Source organism: Neovison vison, chromosome 14 (genome assembly GCF_020171115.1).
Source record: "Neovison vison isolate M4711 chromosome 14, ASM_NN_V1, whole genome shotgun sequence".
Lineage (NCBI taxonomy): Eukaryota > Metazoa > Chordata > Mammalia > Carnivora > Mustelidae > Neogale > Neogale vison.
The window spans coordinates 29,234,927-29,260,896 of NC_058104.1; the positions used below are offsets into that span (position 1 = coordinate 29,234,927).

Here is a 25,970-nt window from a genome sequence, read left to right on the forward strand (position 1 = left end):
CATAGATGCAAAAATCCTCAACAAAATACTAGCAAATTGAATCCAACAATATGTTTTAAAAAATCATTCATCACGATCAAGTGGGCTTTCTTCCTGGTTTACAAGGGTGGTTCCATATTTGCACATCCATCAGTGTGATATACCACATCAATAAGAGAAAGGATAAGAACCATACGATCATTTCAATTGACACAGAAAAAGCACATGACAAAGTACAACATCCATTCATGATAAAAACCCTCGCATTGGTGGTTCAGTGGTAGAATTCTCGCCTGCCATGATAAAAACCCTCAAAAGCTAAGAGCTTTCTCCCTAAGGTCAGGAAGAAGACAAGGATGGCCACGCTCATCACTTTTATTCAACATAGCATTGGAAGTCCTAGCCACAGCAATCAGATAACAAAAAGAAATAAAAGGTATCCAAATCGATTATGAAGAAGTAAAGCTTTCACTATTTGTAGATGACATGATACTATATATAGAAAACCTAAAAGACTCCACAAGATAACTACCAGAACTGAAAAACAAATTCAGTAAAGTCACAGGATACAAAATCAATGGACAGAAATCTGTTGCATTTCTGTATGCCGATACTGACTGAAATAGCAGAAAAAGAAATTAGGAAAACAATCCCATTTATAATTGCACCAAATATTAAGATACCTAGAAATAAACCTAACCAAAGAGGTAAAAGATCAGTACTCTGAAAACTATTAAAAACTGATGAAAGAAATTGAAGATAACACAGAGATATGGAAAGACATTCCATGCTCATGGGTGGGAAGAACAAATAGATTGTCTACACCACCCAAAGCAATCTATAGATTTAATGCAATTCCTATAAATATAACAACAGCATTTTTCACAGAACTAGAACAAACAATCCTAAAATTTGTTTGGAACCACAGAGATCCCAAACAGCCAAAGCAATCTTGAAAAAGAAAATTAAGCCTGGAGGCATCACAATTCCAGACTTCAAGCTGTATTACAAAGCTGTCATCATCAAAACAGTATGATACTGGCACAAAATTAGACACATAGATCAATGCAACAGAAGAGAACCAGGAAGTGAACCCAAAACTAAAAGGTCAATTAATCTCTGACAAAGAATGAAAGAATATCCAATGAGAAAGAGATAGTCTCTCCAACAAATGGTGTTGGGAAAATGGGACAGCTACATGCAAAACAATAAAACTGGACCATTTTCTTACACCATACATAAAAATAAGCTCAAAATGGATGGAGGACCTAAAAGTGAGACAGGAACCATAAAAATCCTAGAAGGGAACACAGGTAGTAACCTCTTTGACATTGTCATAACAACTTTTTTTCTACATAGGTCTCCTATATAGGGAATCAAAAGCAAAAATAAACTATTGGGACAGCAAATAAGAAGCTTCTGCACAGTGAAGAAACAATCAACAAAACTAAAAGGCAGCCTACGGAATGAGAGAAGATACTTACCAGTGACATATCTGATAAAGGGTAAGTATCCAAAATGTATAAAGAACTTATAAAACTCAACACCCAAAACCAAATAATCCAGCTAAAAAACGGGCAGTAGACATGAATAGATATTTCTCCAAAGAAGACATCGAGATGGCCAACAGACACATGGAAAGACGCTCAACATCACTCATCATCAGGGACACGGAAATCAAAACTACAATGAGGTATCACCTCACGCCTGTCAGGATGGACAAAGTCAACACCACGAGAAAGAAGGAGTTCTGGTGAGGATGCGGAGAAAGGGGAGCTGTTGGTGGGAATGCAAACTGGTGCAGCCATTGTGGAAAACAGTATGGAGGTTCCTCAAAAAGTTAAATATAGATTTACTGTACTATCCAGCAATCACACTACTGGGTATTTATCCAAACAATACAAGAACACTCATTCAAAGGGACACATGCATTCCTATATTTATAGCAGCATTATTTACAATATCCAAGATGATAGCAGCCCAAGTGTCCATGGCTACATGAATGGATCAAGAACAAGGGTTACAGATGTGCGATGGAATATTACTCAGCCATCAAAAAGAATGAAATCTTTCCATTTGCAACCACACGGATGGAGCTCAAGAGGATTATGCTAAGTGAAATAAGTCCGTTAGAGAAAAACATATACCATATGATCTCACTCATACGTGGAATTTAAGAAACAAAGCAAATGAGTAAAGGGGGCAAAAAGAGAGAGACACAAGCCAAAGAACAGTCTTAACACAGAGAACACCCTGATGGTCACCAGAGGGGAGGGAGGTGGGGGATGGGTGAAATAGATGATGGGGATTAAGGAAGACACTTGTCCTGACGAGCACTGGGTGTTGTATGGAAGTGTTGAATCACTATACTGTACACCTGAAACTAATATAACACTGAATGTAAACCAGCTGGAATTAAAATTAAAACTAAAAACATAAATTACAGAGAAAAAAATGAAATAGAGATAGTTATATCTTCCTCAGTGGATGGGATCAGATAATTAATGTAAAGTATCTAGCACAGGCCTGGTACATGATTAGCACTCAATCAATGGCATGCCATTATTATTACCCAAATGTGTTAAAATGTCCTCCAGTAAATGAGGGTCTATTTTGGGGATTAGGGGAGCTCAAATATTGACACCTGGAGCAGTCTGGAAATAGAATAAAGCACGGGATAAGATGAGCCTAACTAAGGCCCAAAACAATAGTTGTTGCATACTGGTAGGGAAGAGGTATCAGGAAAGACTTCCTGGAAGAGGTGGCATGATAGTCTCTAAGGATGGCTACTACCAATTCCTTCCCCGCCCATTGTATGTATGTGCGGCTCCATCCTTCAAGAGATGAAATCCACTTCTTCTCCCAGTGAAATCTGGCTGGCCTGGCGACTTACCAACAGAACGAAAGCAGTAATGGGTCACTTTTGGAACCTCAGGAGGCCTGGCAGCTTCTACTGTTGGTCTTAGAAGCACCGTGACATAAAGACACTCAGACGAAACTGCTGCATGAGGAGAGGTCAGGTAAAGGAGCCACCAAGGCCCCAGAAATGTGAGGGAAACTTCCTGAACCTTCCATTCCAGCCCAAGCAGCCAAGAAAGCAGCTGGGGGAGAGACATCAGCCAATGCCACATGGAATCAAAGAATCACCATGCTGAACCCCACCCCAATTCTGAACCCAAAAAGGCATGAAAAATAATAAATTATTGGCTTGAGCCATTAAGTTTGGAGATTATTTGTTTAAAAGCAATAGATGAAAAAAAAAAAAAAAACCAGATGGGAATCTGAATACGGGCGAGCCTGGTGAGAAAGCCTTCTAAATAGGGAAATGCAGTGTAAAAACTGAATCAACGTTGCCCAAGGCATTATCTCCCAAACTCTCAACCCATTTCCGCTCACCTGCTACACTCCAGCCACACTGAACTTCTCTGGGGTTCTTCCAACTACCGGCCTCGACACCTGCTCCCTGAGCCTCTCCAGATCACCTGCGAGGTCGCAAATGTTGCATCCTTGGGGAAGCCTCCCTTCGCCACGTCCGTAATTCCAGCACATGTCACAGTGTTGTTCCCGTTAATCTAATGACCTTATTTCTCCATTGTGATAAGTAATTAATTAATGGAAGGAAGGGAAAGCACTTACTGTAGAATGCAAACTAATTACCGAAGAAGGAATAACGGAACTAGGAAATTACCGTTTGCGACCATCAGAGTAATGACTGATCGAGGCACGAATCATCAACAGAGGCTCACAGGAGTGGGTGAGAGTTTGACAAGGTACAGATTTGCACAGCCCCTGAGTGCACGCCCTAAATTAATTATGAAGACACGAAAGTAATTTTACAATGGAGAAAGCTGGCATGGATCACTTAAATCGAGTGATCGAACACCAAGAGTGACTGAACAAACCTACATATACACTTACTGATCAGTCACTGAGATGGACACAACAGGACTCGAGTCACGATCTGGCAAACATGTAAAACCTCAGTCTAATCGCGAGGCATCCGATGAACCTAAATTTATGGACCTTCTTACACTTTCCTAAACATGTCAATATCCTAAAAGACAAAGACCGAGGAAGCAGTCCAGGTTCAAGGAGACTAGCGATACATGAAAACCAAAGAATGCATGATCCTGGGTTGAATCCCAAGCCTGAAAAAATATGCTCCAGAGGGTGTTGTTAGAACATCTGTAAAAATTTTTAATACATTATCTATAGATTATATTGATGAATGCTGTAATGAATGTTATATTGATGAATGATGAATTTCTTCTAATTTGGATCACGGTGCCGTGGTCACGGAAGAGATGGTTCTTGGCAGACAGAGTCTGAAGCGTAGCGTGGTAAATGGGGTGTGATCATGAAACTGATCTCACATTGTTAAAAAAATAATAAAGCAAATGCGGGAAATTATTTACAGCTGGTGAGACAAATACTGGAGGATCTCACTTCTATGTGGAATCTAGGACAAAGATAGAAACAAACCGAACTCAGAAAAAGAGATCAGACTGCAGGTTACCAAAGGCAGGGGCAGGGGGTGTTGAGGGAAGGGGGTCAAAAGGCACAAACTCGGGGTGCCTGGGTGGCTCAGTGGGTCAAAGCTTCTGCCTTCGGCTCAGGTCATGATCCCAGGGTCCTGGGATTGAGCCCCACATCAGGCTCTCTGCTCAGCAGGGAGCCTGCTTCCTCCTCTCTATCTCTGCCTGCCTCTCTGCCTACTCATGATCTCTGTCTGTCAAGTAAATAAATAAAATCTTTAAAAAAAATTATAAAAAAAAAAGGCACAAACTTCCAATTTATAATACATACTCGGGCTGTGTGATGGCCAACACGGTGACTACAGCCAATACCATTGCAGGATTTATAGGAACACCATTAAGAGTAAATTCTAAGAGTTCTCATTCACAAAGAGAATTTTTTTCCTTTTTTCCTTTGTTTTCTTTTTGTTGTATCTGTGTACAAAGACGGATGCCAGCTGGCCCTACTGTGCGACAATCTACGTAAATCAAACCCTCATGCTGTATGCTTTAAAGTTTTACGGGGTTGTATGTCAATTACTTCTCAATGTAACTGGGGAGGGGAGAAAACCAGTTGGCGAAGAGAGTATACAAAATTCGTACAGGTCTTGCAACGTGTCTAGAGATCTGAAAAGTATTACAGAATGAAAAGCAGGAAAAATGAAATGAAGTATCAGATATCCGGGGGATTAAATACAATGTGATAGGACCATCCCTCCACCAGACTGGCTGAAATGAAAAAGATGGACGATTACCAAACACGGGCAAGGATGCGGTGCCGCTGAAACTTAACTACACTGTTGGAGGGAGTGTGAACTGTTCAGAAAACTGCTTGGCAGTGTCTGCTGAAATCGAACAGATCCAAACCCTATGATACAGCAGATTCACGCTAAATTATAGACCTCATATATACACAAATTATATTTAAAAATATGCACTAGAATGTAGCGTAGCACTAGCCCAAAATTGGATGTGGCATATTCTCAAAATGGAGCAGTACTGGGCAATGTAAAATGGCTCGTTTCTACCCACTAAGACAGAGAATGAATCTCACACAAATAGGAAACTAGATAAACTGGAAAAAAAATAGTGCATCTTATAGGAGGACTCCATTCATATAAAGTTCAAAAAACAGGAAAAACGAACCTACGGTTGTTAGAAGCCAAGACGGTCGGAAAAGCGTTGAGGGGCAAGAAGTAAACATGAAAATTCTTCTGGAATTCTGCGAATGCTTAGTCGGTCTGGGGGCTGCCTATGTGGACCCATCGTCTTTTGAAAACTCGTTAAGCTTTACCTTCACGATTCAGGTATTTTCTGAACATATGTCACTTTTCAATAAGATGTTTATATTAACAACAACAAAAAAGCTCCAGGATGGTGACAATATCCCATGAGTTGGTTCCAGGCACCATTGCTGTCAGTACTTTCCATGGGCTAAATGAGATTGGCAAAGTGTGAAATAAGCCACTGCCACACACCCTTCATTTTTCCAAGTGGAGTCACTGAGGCCCAGAGCAGTTGAGCAACTTTCTGAGGCTCACACAGCAAGTGGCTGACCAGAACTCAAACACAAGTGGTCCGGGGGGCCTACAGAGTCTGCATCCCTAGGTGCGGTGTGCTGCTGTGTCTTAATGAAGAGCACTCTGGTGTAGAAAGGATCTTCATTTCTTCATCAAAAGGCCTCCCGTGTAAGCCCAGGATGTCAGGAATTAAGCAAATGAGCTTAAAGAATCAGGGACTCTAGTAATAAAGAGGGAGGGAGAAAATACAGTGCCAGACTGAACCGTGATAATGAGGCTGATCTTAATGCCACTTCCCAGTCCTTATTTGCAAAATTAAGATCTAAGGGGTAGGGGAGAGAGAACCACCCCAACTATAAAAGGCAGAGTGGATACCCATGAGATAAGATAGTCGAAGAAGTGCTAATGATCCAATTAAAAAATGGAATGCAGCTCTGTGATCCTCGTTCCAATTATCATAGATTCTGAGCCCTGTAATATACTCACCGCAGCAAGAGAAAGTGCGGGGAGAAAACTAATGGTTTGGTTTTGTCTTCTTCTACCTGTGGCAATAATTTTTTTTGAATTATTAATCTGTGATTTCTTCGCTGTGTGTCTACTCGTTCCAACGCAAAGAGGTTTCAGGGATTTCTGCCGAGCAGGATGGCGCAGGCTTTTCAGTCCGTGAATCTTTTCATATTCTGTTCAAGTTTAAAACGGGCCTATACTCACCAGAGTCAGGGGAGGGAGAAACTGGCAGAGAGACTGAGGGGTTCCCTCCAGAGACGGGAAGGAGGGGTGAAGACGGAGAATGAGCGTCTCTTGAAGAGTGGGAACCTTGGCTCTCTGTAGGACCAGCACCCAGGCAACGTGGAACTCAGAGGAACAAATCAGAAGGAACGGCTCTGGAAACTGGGCCCCGGGCTCCGAGGGCCTCTGCCCTACCAAAGGTCTTGGGCCACAAAGCTCAAAACAGAAGCCAAGATCCACAGACCATGTGCGTCTCAGTAGTGGGTCCCCTATAAGTGCTCAACTCGACAAATATTAAATATATTCAAGGCGCAAGGAAGCTCGAAACTGACTGGAAAGGGGTGTGTGTGTGTGTGTGTGTGTGCATTATGTGCACACGTGTGTGTGAATGCATGTGTGTATGTGTGTACACACGTGTGTGTGTGTTTCCCAACCCAGCACTGAGGGCTTGGGGGAAAGCTCAGCCAAAATAAGGAAAATAAGGGATGAGATTTCCTTCACACCCGAGCCTGAGGATTTAGACGCGCATCTCCCACACACGAAATGGGTGGAAACTACCCCAGACGGACTCCAAAGTGCATTTTGCATTGAGAAAAATCACTTGCCTAGAAAGAACATTATCTCCTCTACTTTTCCTGGCGCCGCTTAATGATTCCCGAAGCCCCACTCCGCTGTGACGAGCAAGCCTGGCGTGGACTACACATTCCCTTTTCTTGACCCTGGGGTCCGACTGTTCATGAATTCCTGATGTCAGTACTTCTGTCAGGCAGGGCTGTTTGAAGATGACTTCGGGTTTTTACGAAATCGAATTAGATATTCCAACCAAGAGCGTCTCCTCCTGTGAGTGAAGATTCGACTGAGACTGGGACGGTGACTGCTATCATCAGGACTCGTTACGAGCCGGGTGTACCAGCCGGGATGTTTAAATTTATCGAGAAGCCAGTGGTTACTGCTACCAGGAGCAGCACGGAACCATTCAGATACAGAACTGGGTAAAATCGGAGAATCATCATGGAAGCTGGAGCCATCCGCCCAGATGTGTGGAAGGCTTGCGGCGATGATAATTACACATCATTAGTGCATCTGCCAAATGAGATCCCTTCTTCCAGCGGGAGAGGAAAATCCACCCAGCGGAGGTGAACACTCGGCATCATGGCAGCAATCTGTCGCCGTCTGGGCTCTGGGAAAGGCATATCCTCCCCCAAGAACGGTGTCTGGGGGTACAAGGGTATGAAACCTTCAGTGAAGGTAACACAGAAAAGGACTGTCAACAGATAGGACAGGGCGGCTTAAGCATGGTATCAAAACTGGGGAGCAGAAGAGGTCTGGATTAAAAATGAGGGGGGCTCAGCAGGTAGACAGGAACACCGTTTGCAGATCCCCGCTCACCTGCAGTCAAGGAAGGGAAGGGACCGGGCTGCAGGGCAGAGCTTCTCTGACACCTTCTGGCTGGCTATGTTTGTGCAAATGATCTAATAAGCAGCCCCACGCAATAGAGAGACAACATTTGGGGTTGAAATGGGGACATCAACCATGGAGAGATTCAATTCGTTGAAGAGACAGAGCCAGCTGGTGATAAGTTACGGGCGCTGAGGGCCGCAGGACGATGTCGATCACGGGGTGCTTGTGTTCGGGGGCTCTGGGCACGATCTGAATGCAGATATTTCGTTTATTGCTGTGTGACCTTCAGCAGTGGCTTCACCTCCCTGAACCTCTAGAGCTTCACCTGTAACATGTAACCGGTCTCAAACCACGATTTGAGGGTTCTGGGACGTTCATGTCACAGCACGTGGCACTTGCGTCCGACAACAGCACATGCTCATGAATGTTACCTACGGTTCTCACTGACGAGTGTGCAGGGCTGGGTGACAGGCTGAGAAATAGATACTTGGTTTCTGCCTCCAGCCCCTGACACAGAGTTCCTAAATCCCTTAGAATGTCCTGGGTCAAAGGAGCGTCTTTTGTTCTAATGAGATAGCTCCCAGTGGGTTCCTGGTTGGGGGCTGGTCATCTGAAGGACCAAGCTTGGACCATTCAGCCCCATCCCCCATCCATCCAGGAGGATGGAGTAAATGATCGATCATACCTGTGGGATAAAACCTCCCTAAAAATGCCTAAACGAGGGGGTGTGGGGAGTCTGCAGGTTGGCAAACACACCCCTGTGCTTGGGCGGGCATGTGCATCTCTCCCTGGGGGACAGAAGCTTCTACGCCCAGGACTTCTTCAGACCTCAGCCTTCGTCTGACTGTCCATCTGTATCCTTTAGAATATCCTTTAGAGTAAACCAGTATGCATGCACGAAGTGTTCCCCTAAGCTCTGTGAGCCATTGTATGCAGGAGGGGGTTACAGAAACCTTTGAACTCTAGCCAACCGGTCAGAAGTACAGATGACATCCTGGGGCTAGGAACGGGCATCTGAGTTGGGAGGAGGGTGGGCAGTCTGTGGGACTGAGCTCTTAACCATGACCTTGGAATCTGCTCTGGCTCTGGGTGGTTCCTGTCAGAAATGAGTTGCGGAAGGGCACCTGGCATGCAACTCTGGATCTCAGGGTTGTGAGTTCAAGCCCCATGACGGGTACAGAGCTTACTCTGAAAAATAAATATATAACCTTTTTTTTTTTTTTTTTTTAAAGTAAAGAAAGAACTGAATGGTAGGATACTCAGTAGGTGTCTGGAGAGTTAGAGAATTTGGTGTGAGGAAAATACCCACACACCTGGAGTCAGGACTGCTGTGTGAGTAGAGAAACAGTTTTCCTTGAGGGTACGTTCTAGCCAGTCTGGGGCTCTGTGAAGGTGAAAAACAAAAGGAAGAGTCTCGATACAGAAAAGCAAATATAAGTGCACCCTGAGTTTCCCTAAGGCTCATCAGCCTGAGGGACAAATGATGTCATGACCAACAATAATTTGTATTTCTCTGGCTCTGGACTTCCAATGTCAAATCCGAGACCTCTGGACACATCTTAACATTTCACATGGTCCCCTGTGATAACAGCTCTTTTGCCTTCTCCCTACAGCCCTCCATGAGGAAAGGTCAGAAACAAGTCCACGGGGCCAGTAAGGGACAGACATTACAAAAGCAATAAGGTTTACTGAACACTTAGTCTGTGCGGAGCAGTATGCTGAGCTCCTTGGTACGCTGAACCACATGGAACCCTCTCAACAACCACAGAAGTTTGGTAGGAATTGTCCTCCCTTTTTAGGTGAGCCCCAGAATTTCAGTCAGTGGTCCAAAATCGTTGAGATAAGAAGTGGGGCCAAGAATGTCCGCCCCCGGAAGCCGGCAGCATTTATGACGATGTTGTCCTCCTCGGGGGACTTTTACGTGTTAACCACCATCTTGACTGCCCCTTACCACTGTCTCCCCACCGTGGGAATCAACTCACTCAAACACATGCCTGACGGGGACGGCCCATAAGACATGCTCAGATGCTTTGAATCTAATTGTGAGCCAAAGTTAGGCTCAACATCAGCCACCATATCCCCTTGACATATATCAAGTCATTCATAAACAATGGAGAAATGGCAAATGAGCTGAGAGCCCACTGGCTTGCCCCAAATCCAAAAGATGCCATTTAAAAAAAAAAAAATTTAATAGACCTAGAGCCGTCTACTGGGTAGAGAGGTCATTAATATAAAATAAATAATGGTAGTGAGGTGGGTGAAAACAAGCTCATAAATCCTCACTTGCTTATTAAAGGAGGTATCTTTTGCACTCACATTCATAATGTATATGACTGTATATATAGGAATTATAAATACACGTTTTCCTTAAATACCAAACACTGGCTGCTACTCCTCCCTGATGCAGAGAAAAAAAAATGAAGTCATAAAGGAATGAATTAAGATTCTGTTTACTTTCCTATTATCAAAGAGAATACTTCATAGCTGGGGGGGAACTTAACGATTACCTATTCCAACTTCCTCCTAACATACATGAGAAAACTTCCAGTTCTGGCCACACCAGGATTTCAAGTGATTTAAAATTCAAACACACTAGTGGCACACAAACACATTTTAATTTACTTTGTAGCACTGACAGCTCTAATCAAGGTCTGAGTCTTCTGTTCAAAGCCAACAAGTGATTAGCCTTAATGATGAGTGGACATAGAATCCTAATTCATATTGATTCCAGCTTCAGGCCTCTGCTGCTATTTCAGCCCTGAACTTGCACAATTATTATCCAAATTACAAAGCACTATTGATTGTTTTCCATCTTTATCTGAAACACCAATTGGCCTATCTTCTGAGGACAGGGCTTTTTTTTGGAAGGTCATTTAAAACCATTAGGAATTATACATGCTGACTGTAGGTGAACCAAATAAATATGGTCTAGGATGATGAAAGAAACCACAGATGAGTTTATCCCAAACCAGAAGAGCCACTGCTTTGTGTCCCAGGAGGCCATAAGATTAGAACAGCTCCTTGTCCAACATGGTGCCCAAGCCATAGGGCAGCAGAGGTTGAGGGGAATGTCTGGATGGACAGGAACAAGGACAAGCTTGTAGATCCTGATTGTGGCAGTATTCTATGCAGAAAGCAGTTGGGAGTTCTCAATCTCCTGTGAAGGGCACAGAAGTGGCTGTGAGAATCAGGAGACCAAAAATGTTCTCATGGTGGGGGGTTGAGGATGTGATACATGGATGGGATAAAACAGAGGTGACTACAGAACCACAGCCAGCATCAGCAGAAGCAAAGGGGATGCCTGACTATACCAAGTAGACACAAGAGATAACGATACTTCTCCCCACAGGCTGGCATGTCCTAATACTAAGGCTTCACTTCACACCAGGAATGTTGGGTATGCCCAGTGAAAAGGCCAGAAAGGAATGCAAAAGCAAGAGAAGCTTGAGTCAGCTGACTAATATCCAGAAGAGACTGACTCTTAAGTGGGAAGTGACTTCATTTCCTCTAATGTAATTCTCCAGCACGTGATGGAAGTGGATGCTTAAGAGAGAAATTAAATTAGGTTACGGGAAAATATAGCTCCATTTTCACCCATGTGAGTTTTCTGATTGTGAAAATGCCTGCTGCATAAAATAAGTTCTTAGTACCATCTCTGGCTTGATAACATTTGGCTGCTGTAGCTACTGTTACTATAACTGTTACTGTTTTTGTCCTTATTATTATATGGTAACCTCCTGGAAGCAGGCACAGTATCTTTTGCTTCTAGATCTCCAATGTTTCTCACAGAATACTCTCCTAAGTTTGCATGGGTTGAATGAGTGGAACCAGCGCTATCATTTGGAACCAAGGTGTCCAGGCAGAGGATCCACTGGCCCAGGCTGATGAGGGACTGATGACAGCACTCCAAGAACAGGTGCTAGACACATACCATGAATAAGAAGTGAATTTCTGTTGTGCTAAGCCATGGAGATTTCGGAGCTGCTTGTTATCACAGCAAAACCCAGCCCATCCTGACTGATACCACCTAAACTGTGAAATGTATTCAAGAAGTACCTAGTCTGTGAAATTCCCTTTTAATTATATCTTTTATGAATTCAATCTTCGCTGTCTATTATTTTATAGTCAATGAAGCTAAAGCTCAATGATATTCAGGGATCCGTCTCAGGCCACACAGTCAGTAAAAAAAAATAGGACCATCTGAGTCCAAAATCCTAGCCTCCTGGACTGCCTCCAAATTGAGCCCTTCTGGTACCTACTTCTCAGCTACACAGTTTACTCTGAATTTCACAAGAGATAGCTACTGGATTTCTAGTCTTTTCCAAGCCGTTCTGAAGTAAGAAAGGTTTGGGATGGAGTATTGGGAAGGAGAGATGACAGCTGAAGACATCCAGAGCAGAAATGAAAAATCCTTCCTTAAAAATGTGGGGTACCTCCTGGAGCAGTGAACAGTGTTCTGCATCCCTGTAGGCTGAGAGAGAATTTTAAAAAGAATGACAGAAGTATTGGCAAAAATGTGGAGCAACTGGAACTCCCACACATTGCTGGTGGGAGCACAAAACACTTCAGCCGCTCTGGGAAATAATTTGGCAGTTTCTAATAAAATTAAATGTACTCCTACTCCCATGAGCCTGCAGTTCCAGTCCAAGGATGACACTTAAGAGAAGCAAGTGCATTAGGTCCACAAAAAGATTTGTACAAGAGGGTTCACTCACAGAAGCTTAAGCTTAACTCGCTATAGTCCTAAACCAGAAACGATACGAGGAAAACAGACAATTGAGGTATTCACAGTATACTATAGAATACTATACACAGTAGTATACTATACACATACACTTATATAGTATATATATATATATATATATATATATATACTATACACAGTACTATTCACAGAGTGTAATACTAATTTTCAGTAAAATAGAACAAAATATGGGAAAACATCACATGGGTGATTTTCGAAAATATGCTGAGCAAAAGAAGCCAGGCATCAAAGACGATCTATCGTACGGTTCAATGTACGTGAACAGCAAACACGGACAAAGCTCACCGGCAGTGACTGGGGTCAGATGGGGGCTACCTCCAAGGGTAGGGGGACTAACCGGAAAAGGTCACAACGGATTTTTCTGCGATGAAGAAAATGTCCACGGCTACATGTGGACGGTGGTGACGTAAGTCAAGCCCACCAAAGCTAGATACTGGATTTGTGCGCGTTACTGTATGCCTTGAAACATAAAAAAATAATAAAAATTAAGAGAGGATAATTTTAAAAAACGGTGTCTGCATCTTAAGGAGCTGAGCAGGGAGTTTGGGCTCCAGAGCTTTGGGTGCCCGAACTCAGCAGCAGAGGGGATGGCTCTGGAGTTCGAACAGAGAGGACATGATCCACTCCGGGATGACAGGTCCACATGACGAGCAAGGAGGATTCTGCTAGAGAGTGAAGCCTTAAGGATGCAAGGAAGATTCCGGAGTACTGAGGTGCATATCCGCACTGAGTCTACGGTTGCTGCAGGTGACGCTCTGAGGGGCATCTCTGAAAGATCCAGAACAAATGGCCCAGGGCCAGTGTCCACAGCGTTGTGGCACAGCTGAAAAAGCACCATTAACAATGAGTCCTCAGGCAACTCAGAACCAAGCCTTTACTTTTCTAAGTACCTCACAGGGCCCAGGACATTTGCATAACTCCAAGATCAGGCAAGGGACCCCGAAGAATGACCGATGGGGAATTTCTCATCAAATCTGGTGGGCTGAGGTGGAAAGTCCATTCAGTTTTAGTAACTCCATCCTAAGTGTTCTGGAAACACTGAAGTCAGTTTTTTTTCAGTCAGCCAGCCTGAAGTTCCCTGTGAATGTCATCTGTCGGAAAGGGGAGGGCGTATTTAACTTCCTGCCAGAACGGAGAAAGCGAATTTAACGTCCTCGTACCTGGAACACTTGGCCTCCCAACCGGTCTCAGCCCCTTGCTGGTCTAGAACCCCAGGCAAGTCGCTTCTCCTGAGACTCAGTATTCTCATCTGCAAAATGGGGACAGTAGCTCCTCCGTCCTCACGGAGTTGTTGTGAGGGTTTAAAACGAGAAAGTGTGTAATATGGAAAGCCACGTAACGGCCAACTGCTTGGTTGACTCAACTCACTTTCCAGCTGTTTGCTAAGAGGCTGTGTACACAGAGGCTGCATTAAGTGAGACGACAGGTTCATTTTTAGAAATAAACTCTCTGGGGCCCCCAGCTGGGAACCTGAATTCACTCATTGACACCGTGGCTATTCCGACGAAGTGAGGCGGAAACAGAGGCGCCATGACCCAGCAAATTCTAGAGCTGGGAAGGAAAGCATCAAGGCACATGAGAGAAAAGAAAGCAACAGGCTTGGAGCCACTTTCTGAAGGGGGTGGTGGGAAAGGCTCACTTGGCCACGTTGCCTGCAGCGAAGCTTTCTCGCATCTTCTTCCCCAGAGCGTAAACACACACACACACACACACACACACACACACACACACACACACTGGATTTCTGGGCTTGGAGAAAGGGCGAGACATCTTAAAATCTAGCTATGAATCCTGTTTCCCACTGACTCCCCGATTCCTCCTTTCTCACTGACCCAGACCAGCCCTCTCCGCAAGCATCATCCTCTTCGGAAACTCGCTGTGTGTCTGATTTCTCCAAAAAACAGCAGGCAATCTACAGGGCAGTGAGCATACGGGTACGGGAGAGAACCCCAAAAGGACAGGAGCGAGTCCAGGTCTAGTCCTGGCCGGTCCCTAACTTGCTAACGTGACAGAGGTGAAGTTTCTCTAGCTACATAATCAGGGCTTGAAGAAATCAATCATTCCAGCTCAGATAACTGGTGATTTTCAATTTTTAAATACTTGTTAATGAAGGTGTGGGGAATCAGCAAATGAAAGCAAGACTTAGAAAACGGAAGGAGAGAGGATTTTCTTAATTCGCCATTCCACAAATGTTTGTCGGACTTCCCACCGAGATCACAGCTGACGAAGCAAGACATGTCACTTTTGCTCAAAGAAGTTACCGTCTACTGAGGAATGACAGAAGGCACATGGGTCTCAGCTCAGCCTGACCGACCAGCCAGCCCCACCGAAAACACAGCTTGAAAGCACCTGGGGAAAGCATTTCCGAGGACCGGGGTATGGGGAATCTTTTCCAGGGACAAAATGCTTCACCTGAGACATGTTTTAATTTTCTCCTCATTGTAAATCTATAGATAAGTAAAAAAAGAAAATGAAAATCATCTATAAACCCGCAACTCTGAAACAATTCAATCACACACACACAAACACAAGGGACGTGTATCCGTCCCATTTCTGTCTGTATGGGCAGCCCCTCTTTGAAAAGCTGGGTCGTGCAACCCATACTATTTTTTAATCTGTCTACTTTTCACTTAGCGTACTGTGAACATCTTCCTCAGAAATTAAATCATTTGGATCATATTTGGACTGTTCTGTTCAATGAAGGTGCCGTTATTTGTCTCACAAAGACTGTAAATGTGGACAGTTGGGTTGTTTACAATTTTCCTTGTTACTATCAGCAACTGCGTGCTAAGTGTTTATAGCTAATTTTTTTTTTTTTTTTTGCACATACCCTCCTTTATTTTCTCAGAATGAATTCTGCATGGTGAAATCACAGAGTCAAAATTACAGATCTTTTTAAGGCTTTGACACAGGGGGCCCAATTTTCTCCCAAAGGTTTTGCTCCTTTTCAATTCCGTCAGTGCCTCAGGAACCAAACAATTTCTCCCAAGGTCTCCCATCAGTATTGTTACATACTTACTGTTACATGTGTAAGCTAAGTTTATACTGGCCTTTCAGATTGGCCTGTTTGTTATTATTGTCAGTGATATTTCAGTGTAACGAGTTTCCCTTTTGCCTCTTTTCCTTCTATATTAATTTGAACTATCTCTCTCTCTCTCTTTTTTTAAGATTTTATTTATTTATTTGACAAAGGGAGATCACAACTAGGCAGAGAGGCAGACGGTGGGGGGGGGGTGCGGGGAGGAAGCAGGCTCTCCACTGAGCAGAGAGCCCCGATGCAGGGCTCTATCCCAGGACCCTGGGATCATGACCTGAACCAAAGGCAGAGGCTTTAACCCACTGAGCCACCCAGGCACCCCAAACTATCTCTTTATATATGAAGAACATTGTCATTCTCGTCCGTCCTGCAGGTTACAAGTATTTTTTACTCACACGGCGGCTTGAAAACTTTGTCTCACAGAAAAATGAGTCTGGTGACTTAAAGTTTCTGCTTTTGTTCTGCCTAAGAAAGCCCTTCCTTACCATGAGATTTTAAAAAGACTCTCCTGTTACTTAACCTAGTACCTTCTAGGTTGGTTTTTAAAAATATTTAAATCTTTATTCAAATGAGCTGCCTCTAGGACACAATAGAGATGAAAAAGGGCAGGTTTCAATTTTTAGTTTCAGATACTTCTGCAATACTGGTCTTTCGGTTTTGTACCATGAGCAAGCACCTCTTTGTCATTCGAATAATTATGAAAAACGTATCACCACTTGGGCTTTTAGTCTGAAATCTGATAGGAAGGAATCTAACTTCTGTTGGTTCTCTAAATGGTTCCTCAGATGTCCCTACACCTGTTATTTGATGCAGAGCTGAGATCCGAGAGACGTGGAGGAGGGAACTGGGTGAGAAAGGCGAGAAGGACATGCCATGGAGGAGAACGTGTGTTCGGACAGGTGAAAAAGTAGACAGTGAGTTCAGGGAATTTCAGGTCAATCCATGTGACTCAGGTAAAAGATGCAGATAGAGTCTTCTCAAATTTGGGGGGGGGCTGGAAGAATATATATATATATGTTTTTAATTCAGAATTCAAGAATTTACATTATCATGACTTGTGACACTGGTCCCCACCTCCTAGAACTCTAACTCTTTAAGCATTTGCTATATTTGCTTGATCTTCTGATAGAAGAAATAAAACATTACAGAGGAAGTTCAGGTTCCCATTGATGATCATTTCCCGTTCTATTCTCTCTTCCTGTGTTCATGTACATGGTACATTCCCACTTATGTTTCAGTAAGTCACACCTATGGCTGTGTGCGTGTTAATTAATTAAGATTACATTTGGCCACAAGTAAAAAGAAATCCTGAAGTAAAGGGAAGAGGGTTCTTTAAAGATAAATATTTGTTTTTCTCTCATATATAACTCTTGATAGAGAGTCCAGACCTGATGTGGCTTCTTCATGATTCAAGAGCCCAGCTTCCTTCTATCATATAGCTCCTCCATACATGGATTCCATTCTCGAATTTATTTCTTAGTCCAAGATGGCTGTTCTAGCTCCTGCCATCACATCCACATTCCAGCCAATAGAAAGGATAGGAGGGATAGAGAAGAAATATAAAAAGGAAGAGAAGAAGGTGTTGGGGGCTGAACTGTGTCTACTAAAAAGACATGTTGAAGTCCTAACCCCCAGTATCTATCAATGTGACCTTAGTTGGGAAAGGGGTTTTTGCAAACGTAATCGAGATGAATTACTGTGGGTCCCAGTCCAACACAACCAGTGTCCTCATAAAAAAGAGGACAGACAGATTTAGACCCTCAGGAAGAATGTCACGTGAAGACAGAGGCCGATATTAGAATGCTGTATCTCTAACCCAAGGAAGACCAAAGATTGCCAGCAACACCAGAAGCTAGGTCTTCCCTGGGACCACCAAGAGAGCATGGCCATGCTGGTAAGATTTCTGGTCTCCAGAGCAATAAGAAAATAGATTTCTGTTGTTTAAAGCCACTCGACTCGGTTTATGCTACTTTGTTACGGCAGCCCTGGGAAACCTGATACATAAAGCCAAGGGGAAGTCAGCGGGGAGTAGAAGAGCTGAAAGTTAATCAGCTACCCTTACAGAAGATTCCGAGAAGCTACCACATCCCCGCGCTCACATGCCACAGAAAGTGGTCAGACACGGTCCCAGTTCTAAATCACTATGTTTAAAAGCGATATATTAGTCTACCTTGCGAATTTACCACCACTTATATTCTGAATAGGATAACGCGGTTTCCACTTTTTCTTCTCTTATAAACATTGCCGCAGTAAATGCTGTACTATCTCCATGAGCATCTATGGGAGAATTTCCCTAAAGCATATACTTACAGGTAGAAGATCTAAGTGACAGCATCTCTACATTTGCAATTTTTAAAGATATTTTCTAAATTGTTTTTTCCAAGCTGTTGTGCCAGTATTTACCCTCTCCTGCAATACAACTCATTTCACTACCAACATTTGATTTTACTAGTCTTTTCGTTTTTTCTAAAATTATATGTGAAATAATTAAAATGTACCTATTTTAAATAAGTCTCGACAAATGTATACCTGCATGTAAATACTGCCACAATCAAGACACAGAAAATTTCGGTCACATGAAGTAATCCCTTCATGCCCTGTAAACAGTCTGAAGCCAAGAGATTTGAAACATATAGATGAAATGCAAATATTTCTTTAAAAACAGCAAAACTGACATAAAAAACAGCAGAAAATCTGAATATTCCTTTAGCTACTAAAGAAATCGTATCTGCAGTTACAACCCATCCCTCCGCACACCCATGCACACACACACACTCACTCTCCCTGCCCAAATGAATTTACTAGTGAATTCTTTTGAGTTAAGGAGGGGGGGGGGAACCCACCAATCTAACAAAACTCTGAAATTCAAAACAATCTCATTCAAAATCCCAGCAGGTTTTTTTTTTGGTTGTTGTGTAAAGTGACTAAAATGCATATGGAAATGCAAAGGGTCAACCAAGTAAAGATAATCTTGAACAAGAACAAAGTCGGAGGAAAGCTGTTGGGGGGCGTTAGTAATGCTCTGTGCCTGGATCAGGCAGTGCTCTCAAGGGATCCTCACGTGATTAAAAATTCAATGAGCTGTTGGCTTGAGGTTTATACACGTTGCTCTGTGCGTGTTATATGTTAATAAAAATGCTTACGAAACAAAACAGCCTCCACAACAAAACCTTTACTTGCCAGGAGCAACGGTTTCCCGGGACACCCCCCCCCCCCCCCGCTATCTGTACCTGGCACTTTGGGGTGCATTTCAGTGGTTAAAAACATTAGCACAGGAATCAGCCAGACTCCCCTTCACATTTGGCTCGGCTGCTTGGACGGATAAAATGACTTTGGAAAATGGATTGGCGGTATCTAGCAGTGAATGTGGGCACAGCCCAGGACCCTTCAACCAAGCTGCTAAGCATCCACTCAATGATGAGTGAGTAAATGTCTATCTTAATAAATGAGATATACAGTCAACAGTTTGAAACAACTCAAGTCCTAAGGACCCATCATCTTCAGGCAAGTTGCTTTATCTCCTCACGTTTCCATTTCCGTGTCTGTAAAACGGAGACCCTATCCCCTACAGCTAGCTGGACGGATCGTGTCCAGGCAAGGAAAGCGGTCAAGACCAGCATCTAACGTTCAGTACAAGCTCGATACATGATTGCTGATATTTTCATTGGACTTTTAAATACAGATGCCATCATCTGCCCTAATAAAGTACAAGGGCCCTCCTCCACGGCTCCTACAAGCCCCGGACTTCTTCCAACCGCCATGTCCTCCTTATGTTTACTGAATGAGACAGCTAGGGTGGGAAAGGTTATTCTATTTGAAAAACCTCAACCTAGGTGTGCATCAAAGTTCCTGGTGACCTAAATGGGGAAGGAGGGGTACTGTGGGGGTCCCTCTCCCCTCCCTTGTCTGAGACCACGGCACCCCTATTTGCTCAGCAAAGGCTTCAGGTTGCACCCCGTGCTCCCTCCTCCCCCAGACTCGCCAGCCATCAGTAGCTGCCTCTGCTGAGTTCACTCCATCTGGAATCCTCTGGGGAAACAGACCCGGATTGTGTACACCGCAGAATTAGCCTTTATATTTCATTGTGTGTCTGTGGAGGCGGCGGTGAACCAGATGTGGTTTTCGGCAGACATGACTTCAAAAGCCGTAAACACACTTATCAGTAAACTGCAGAACATGAGGCAGCCGGCAACAGTCAAGGTCACTGACAGGTGACATGGCAAATAAAGGGAGATTAAAAGCCATGCCTTGTCTGACATGGGCCCATTTGATACTTACCAACGGCAGGACACGGAACAGTGCTCGCTCTTGATGGGAAGTCATTGAACGTACTGTAATTTCTTGGAAAGTGAGTCCCTGTCATTTTTCTCTAGGGGGAAAAAAAAGGAAAAGAAGTAAAACAAAACACAGGTAAGCTCTCTGCTGCTGGTCTAGATGTTTTCATTTATGTATTACTAACCTTTATTAAGAGTTTGTCATTGGCCAGATTTTTCGCTAAGGGTTCCTACCCTTTTGGTCCCCAATCTGACCATCTTTACCTTCATTTTTTTTTTAAGATTTTATTTATTTGACAGAGTTCGCAAGTAGGCAGAGAGGCAGGCAGAGAAGAGAGGAAGGGAAGCAGGCTCCCTGCTGAGCAGAGAGCCCGACATGACATGGGGCTTGATCCCAGGACCCTGGGACCATGACCTGAGCCGAAGGCAGAGGCTTTAGCCCACTGAGCCGCCCAGGCGCCCCTCTTCATCCTCATTTTAATAATCATTCTCTCTTCCCAGGAGGGGAAACTGAGACCCGGGAGATTTACGGTAACCTTCCCAAGACAGTCCGTGACCAGCCAGGACTGGAACCCAGAGATTAGGACACTGAGGCACGAGGACAGAGATTTACTCTAGGTGAAGGTGAGAGTGTATTAGGAGGACATCCAGATGGCTTGGCTTTCTGGCAACAGGAACAATTGGCACGCACGCTGAGTCCTACCTATTTTTTTGGACACCATCCTTCTCTGCAGTCAAGAAACGTGCACTCTAAAGAATTGCTAGAAATGGTCATTTGCATGCCGGAGCGGCAGAACCAACGTCCCCCGATGCTGCATCTTTGTGGCATAAGGAGGATTTCCATAAATCAAGCTTTCTTCTATCGCTAATAACACTTACATATGCCAGGGAAACGCACTATTTGAAAAAGCCTATTCACAAGGCAACTTTTGCTTTTCACCCACCAGTCTATTTATTATTAAGTGCAGATTTAAAAAAAAAAAAAGTTTGAAATCAGGTTTAAACTACAGGGCACATCCACTAAGAATAAAGCAAATTAAAATGCTATGATTCTTCAAATATTTGGTGTCTTAAATAAGTTTGTCACAGACAGACGTAAGCTACAGTCACCACTTCCTTCGAGTTTTTAAATGTTATTTGGTCTAAGCTGCCATCCTAAGTCCTAAGAGCCTAACATCCTCCCAAGATTTTTGTGGAATCATCATGGTTTATGTTCCTCTTGAGTACGTCTGCCTGTACGTCTCTGCCCCCCCCCTTACTCTCCCTGTCACACACATTTTATCATTCGAGGCTGTTCTCTTCTCTCTGCACTATATGGACCCAGGGAATGACAGTTTCCTTTTCTGCTATTCCTTAATATGTCTGTCATTGTCAACACTTTGAGCTGACCAAGAGGAGTCCTACTACAGCAGTACCAATACCTTAGAATTGGCCAATAGATATCTCAAGTCTACTTGACCCCTAACACGACTTCTACCTCCCACTTCCAGAACTGACAGAATAAGCTCTGTTCCAGCCACTGTGGCCCCTCACAGCTCCTCAGTCCTGCTGAATTCACTCCTACCCCAGGGCCTTTGCACTTGCCAGATGATTGTCCCTCAAATAGCCTCAAGATTTCCCTGTCACTTCCATCATGTCTGTGTACAGTGTTACTGTATCAGAGACACCTTCCTGATCATTCCTCATAAACACACCTTGATCTTCCTTTCCTCCTCTGTCTCTGGAACTCTCATCGACACCCACCATATTGCATATTTTTTTGCTCACTTTTAAAAATCTGTCTCTGTTGCCAGAATTCATGTCCCGTAAGGGTGGTGATTTTGCCTACTGATTTCTCTCCTGCATCCCCAGGATCTAGAACGGAGGAGTACATAGTGGGGGATCAATGCAGTGTGTTGATGGAGTAAAAGAATCCGTAAACACACTTTCTATTTAATTAAAGTGTTCTTTCCAGGAGCCATGTCAACACGATCACCTCGAAGTATAATTAAGTAATTAGGGTGATATTTTGCCAGTACAGAGAAAGCACCACAAGGACAATGTTATAGTGGAAGAGAACTCGTGATCTGGGCTAGAATCCAAAGGCTCCTACCAAAAAAAACAAAAACAAAAACAAAAAAACAAAAACTAAATTATCTCATTGATAATTTTAGATTGGTTAGAGGTTGAACCTCTAGGAAAACCCAAATGGAAACCAGGAGTCAGCCACTTAACTGATGGAGACACCCAGGTGCCCCTCACTTTGCTTTTTCATGCAGCTCTTAGAACATTTCAGACGACATTGTGCAGGGGCGCCTGAGTGGCATCATCGGTCCAATCTCTGACTCTTGGTTTCGGTTCAGGTGGTGACCTCACGGTCTGGAGATGGAGCCCACCACGGCGTCTGCCCAAGGTTCTCTCTCCCTGTCTCGCCACCCTCTAGCTCATCTCTCTGAAATAAATAAATAAAATCTTTAAAAATAAATAAATACATTACATATGTGGCTCATATTCTATTACAGTCCAACAGCACCGTCCGGATTGTCACTCTCCTCTTACGCACATATACGTGTATGTATCTATTGTTTATTAAAATAGAGGAACATCGCACAGACTGTCTCACACACCTACTGTTTTCACCTAAAAGCTTTACCAGGAACATTCCTGTATGTCAGGACATGAGATTCTCATCGTTGTTTTTCAGGGCTCCGGGGTATACCACTAAGTGCCTCGGAGTTTATTGAACCTGTAATAGAATTTTTCTAGGCTACGTGGTCTTTTCCTTTTCTTCTCTTCCCTCTTTCTCTTCTCTTGGTCTCTGTGTTATTGGTATAGAGTGTCCTGTGACAAGTTGGGTTACAAGAAACCGTGTGTACATGTCCTGTTGCTTCCCTAGGATAAATTCCTAAAATATATTTAGGATTCGTGGGAACCAAGTAAGTGACAAGAGCCGTGGACCGGCCACTTTATGAACTGGGGATACTATGAGGTAAAGCAGTAGGGTGATTTCTAAAGCCTTTGACCAATGGCTTCCAGGTTCAGGTGCACGTGGCCCCAGGACATAAGAGACAGTGTAACGGGGGGTTGGAAATATAGGGCCCTGGAGACAGACAAGCCAGGTTCTGATCCCAATTCTCTGTCACTTCTAACCCTGTGACTTTCAGCCAGTTCTGTAACCTTCCTGAGCCTTGTCCCCATACCTAAGAAACAGGAGTATTAATTTTAACTCCCATATAAAATCTCTGAGGACTGAATGAGATGCCGGTGTAATTATTCAGTACGGTGCCTGGCCCTTGGCAAATCTTTTGGTAATCATTAACATCTTTGAGATTTTGTTTGGCGCTGCCAATCAACATGTATACACACACACACACACACACACACACAAAGGCACACAGATTTCTGCATTTTTATCATACTCTCCCCCTCTCTCAACTACTTTTTTCAAATAGGGGTCTATTTGCTAAAATAAATTGAAATGGGTAAAGAGTATGAGGCACAATTTATACTAGATATATCTGCAATTACTAACTCTGAATTAAACATATCCCTTCATGAATAATGAAGCAGAAATAGGCCAAAGGAAAAATGAGATAAGATCTTAAATCCATGTATTTTTAATTGCTTCATTATCTAAAATTTGCTATGAATAGCAGTGGATACAGTTTGCTGTTTAAAGCACAAAAAGAAATAAGAATTTTCAGCCAAATCACAAAAGGCTATCAAAAATTAATTTTGTGTGCTGTGATCATTGAAAAATGTAAGTGATTTTGAGGCAGAGTGACATTAAAAAATACCATTTATATGCTAATAATAAATGTATTTTCTTCATTTTGATGCAAAATAAATTTTTATTTTCATTTTAATGAACTGTAATGAATTATAAGCTTTCTCTTTTTATCTTTGGGTAAAAGTTTGGGACAGATAGCAGAAGGTTGGCACATGACAAGAAAAAGGTCTGAGAGGGAATGGAAAAGGGACAGGTCCTATCAGCTGGTACTGACCTCCTAAACTGCAAGGGAACCCTGGGAGTTGAGGTGGTTTGCTTTAGGTGTCTAGAAATTTCCAAATGTCAGATTTACCTCAGAGGCAGCAAACTAACCATCAGTGCCGTATTAGGAAAGGGGATCTACGAACTCTATTGAATTAATCAGCTTTCATTTCGCACATGGAGTGATAGCCACACTCTGGAATTCGAAAGTAGAGCCCAGAGACGGGACTGTTGGCATAAGCGTCTCTCTCTGAAGGACATTTTTCAACAATCATACTCGTTCTTTGCCGAACCCTTACTCTTGTCTCGTGCTTGGCTAAGTATTCGATCCATTCTTCTATCTAATCTTCGTGAGGGCTCTAAGCAGGTAGTCTTATTATAATCCTCAGCCTACAGATGAGACACTTAGAACCCAAAGGAAGTAACCAACATCACAGATTGTGAGTTGTGGAGTTTAGATTCGAACTCGTATCGATCTAGGAGTTAAGTGCCATACGTTTACTTCGGTATAATGTTGGCTCCCTTTTAAAAAGAGGAAATCAGATGGTCATGTTTAAGCCGAGTAAATGAATTGCGAATGGTAAAATCTCAGGCATCTGTGAGAAAAAAGATGCTTGTCACAGAGGCAAAGGAGAAGAATGACACCGGGGTGTCCTGGGACGTCCCTGTCCATTCTGCCTCCAGCAAGAAGGAACCTGCTGGGGACCTCACCTATGTCCTGGCTACGGTTAAAGCCCCATTAGTTACTTAACCGTATCGGAAAGGACGGCGTGTGAGAGACTTCCACACGTGCATGTCGGGGAAACGGTGGAAAATACCCAGAACCCTGCTTGGCAGAGAGGCTATTCATGCTTCCTCGAGGGTCTGCCATTATTCTCAGATATCTGACTTCTTTGAAGTGAGAAGCCAAGTTTCCAAATTCATTTCTGTGTTCGCCTCATCCCTTACTCTGAGAACGCGGACTGCCTTTGCTGACTTGGTTGTTGATGTTAATTCCCTTTAACCAGGGTCTCTTTAAATGGGACCTTGTGAGTTATGGAGCAGTAATTCACCCCTTCAGATCTAGTGGACCCAAGGCCACAGGCCAGCTCTTATTAAATGGAAAGGTCTGAATTATTATCCTATAACTCACCTCTTGGAAGTGTCTTAATTCAATTACACGATGTCCCTGAATGACTATGAGAAGAAATAGGAAAAAAGCGTTCTGGATCCTTTTTGTTATAATCCAAAGCAATGTGCAGTGCCAGAGAGTTCTTCCTCTCAAGTTGTTAGGAAATTAAACGGAAAGATGAAAGAAGAGAGCCTCTTATCGCTGGCAATGCTAGTAGATAATCAGTCGTGCCTTCACCGATGGAAACGTGGCAGGGGTCACAGCAACCAAGTGTCTTCTCTGTGACCGAATAAACCCCTTTGATTCACATCTGTCCCCCTTTCCCATTTTTGCATTCTTCTCCTCGTAAGTTCAAGACTGGTGCTCTCTTCTGCTCTAACTCTGTTATGCCCCTTAGGACAACATACGACGGCATATGATACATATAGATGGTTAAGGCTTGGTGACCTGACTAGCTTCATCAGAAGCAAAGATAATCCAATCTTCGCAATAACCAAAGAATCTGAGATTCCCTTGGGTCTTACTTAGGGTCTGAGACAAGGATGCATACAAGCCTAGTTGACGTGAGAGGGAAAAGTAGTGAGATTGGGGAGGGAAAGATGTCAATTCTCAGGGCATCAAGTAAGATACTCCTATGTGCAACGGGGGCTCCGTCCTGCTGGGGAGCCCG

The 25,970-nt window shown here is 43.4% G+C and overlaps 1 protein-coding gene across 2 annotated transcripts in view; it reads right to left on the minus strand.

The window, feature by feature from the left end:
- Window positions 1-25,970, minus strand: part of LOC122895648 — a 407,274-nt gene that overhangs the window by 67,198 nt on the left and 314,106 nt on the right. For both annotated transcript variants that reach the window (XM_044233188.1, XM_044233189.1), the window contains one exon: window positions 20,224-20,314. In XM_044233188.1, coding sequence (XP_044089123.1) covers window positions 20,224-20,268 — 45 coding nt within the window. In that variant the 5' untranslated portion in view covers window positions 20,269-20,314. The remainder of the gene's footprint in view (window positions 1-20,223; window positions 20,315-25,970) is intronic.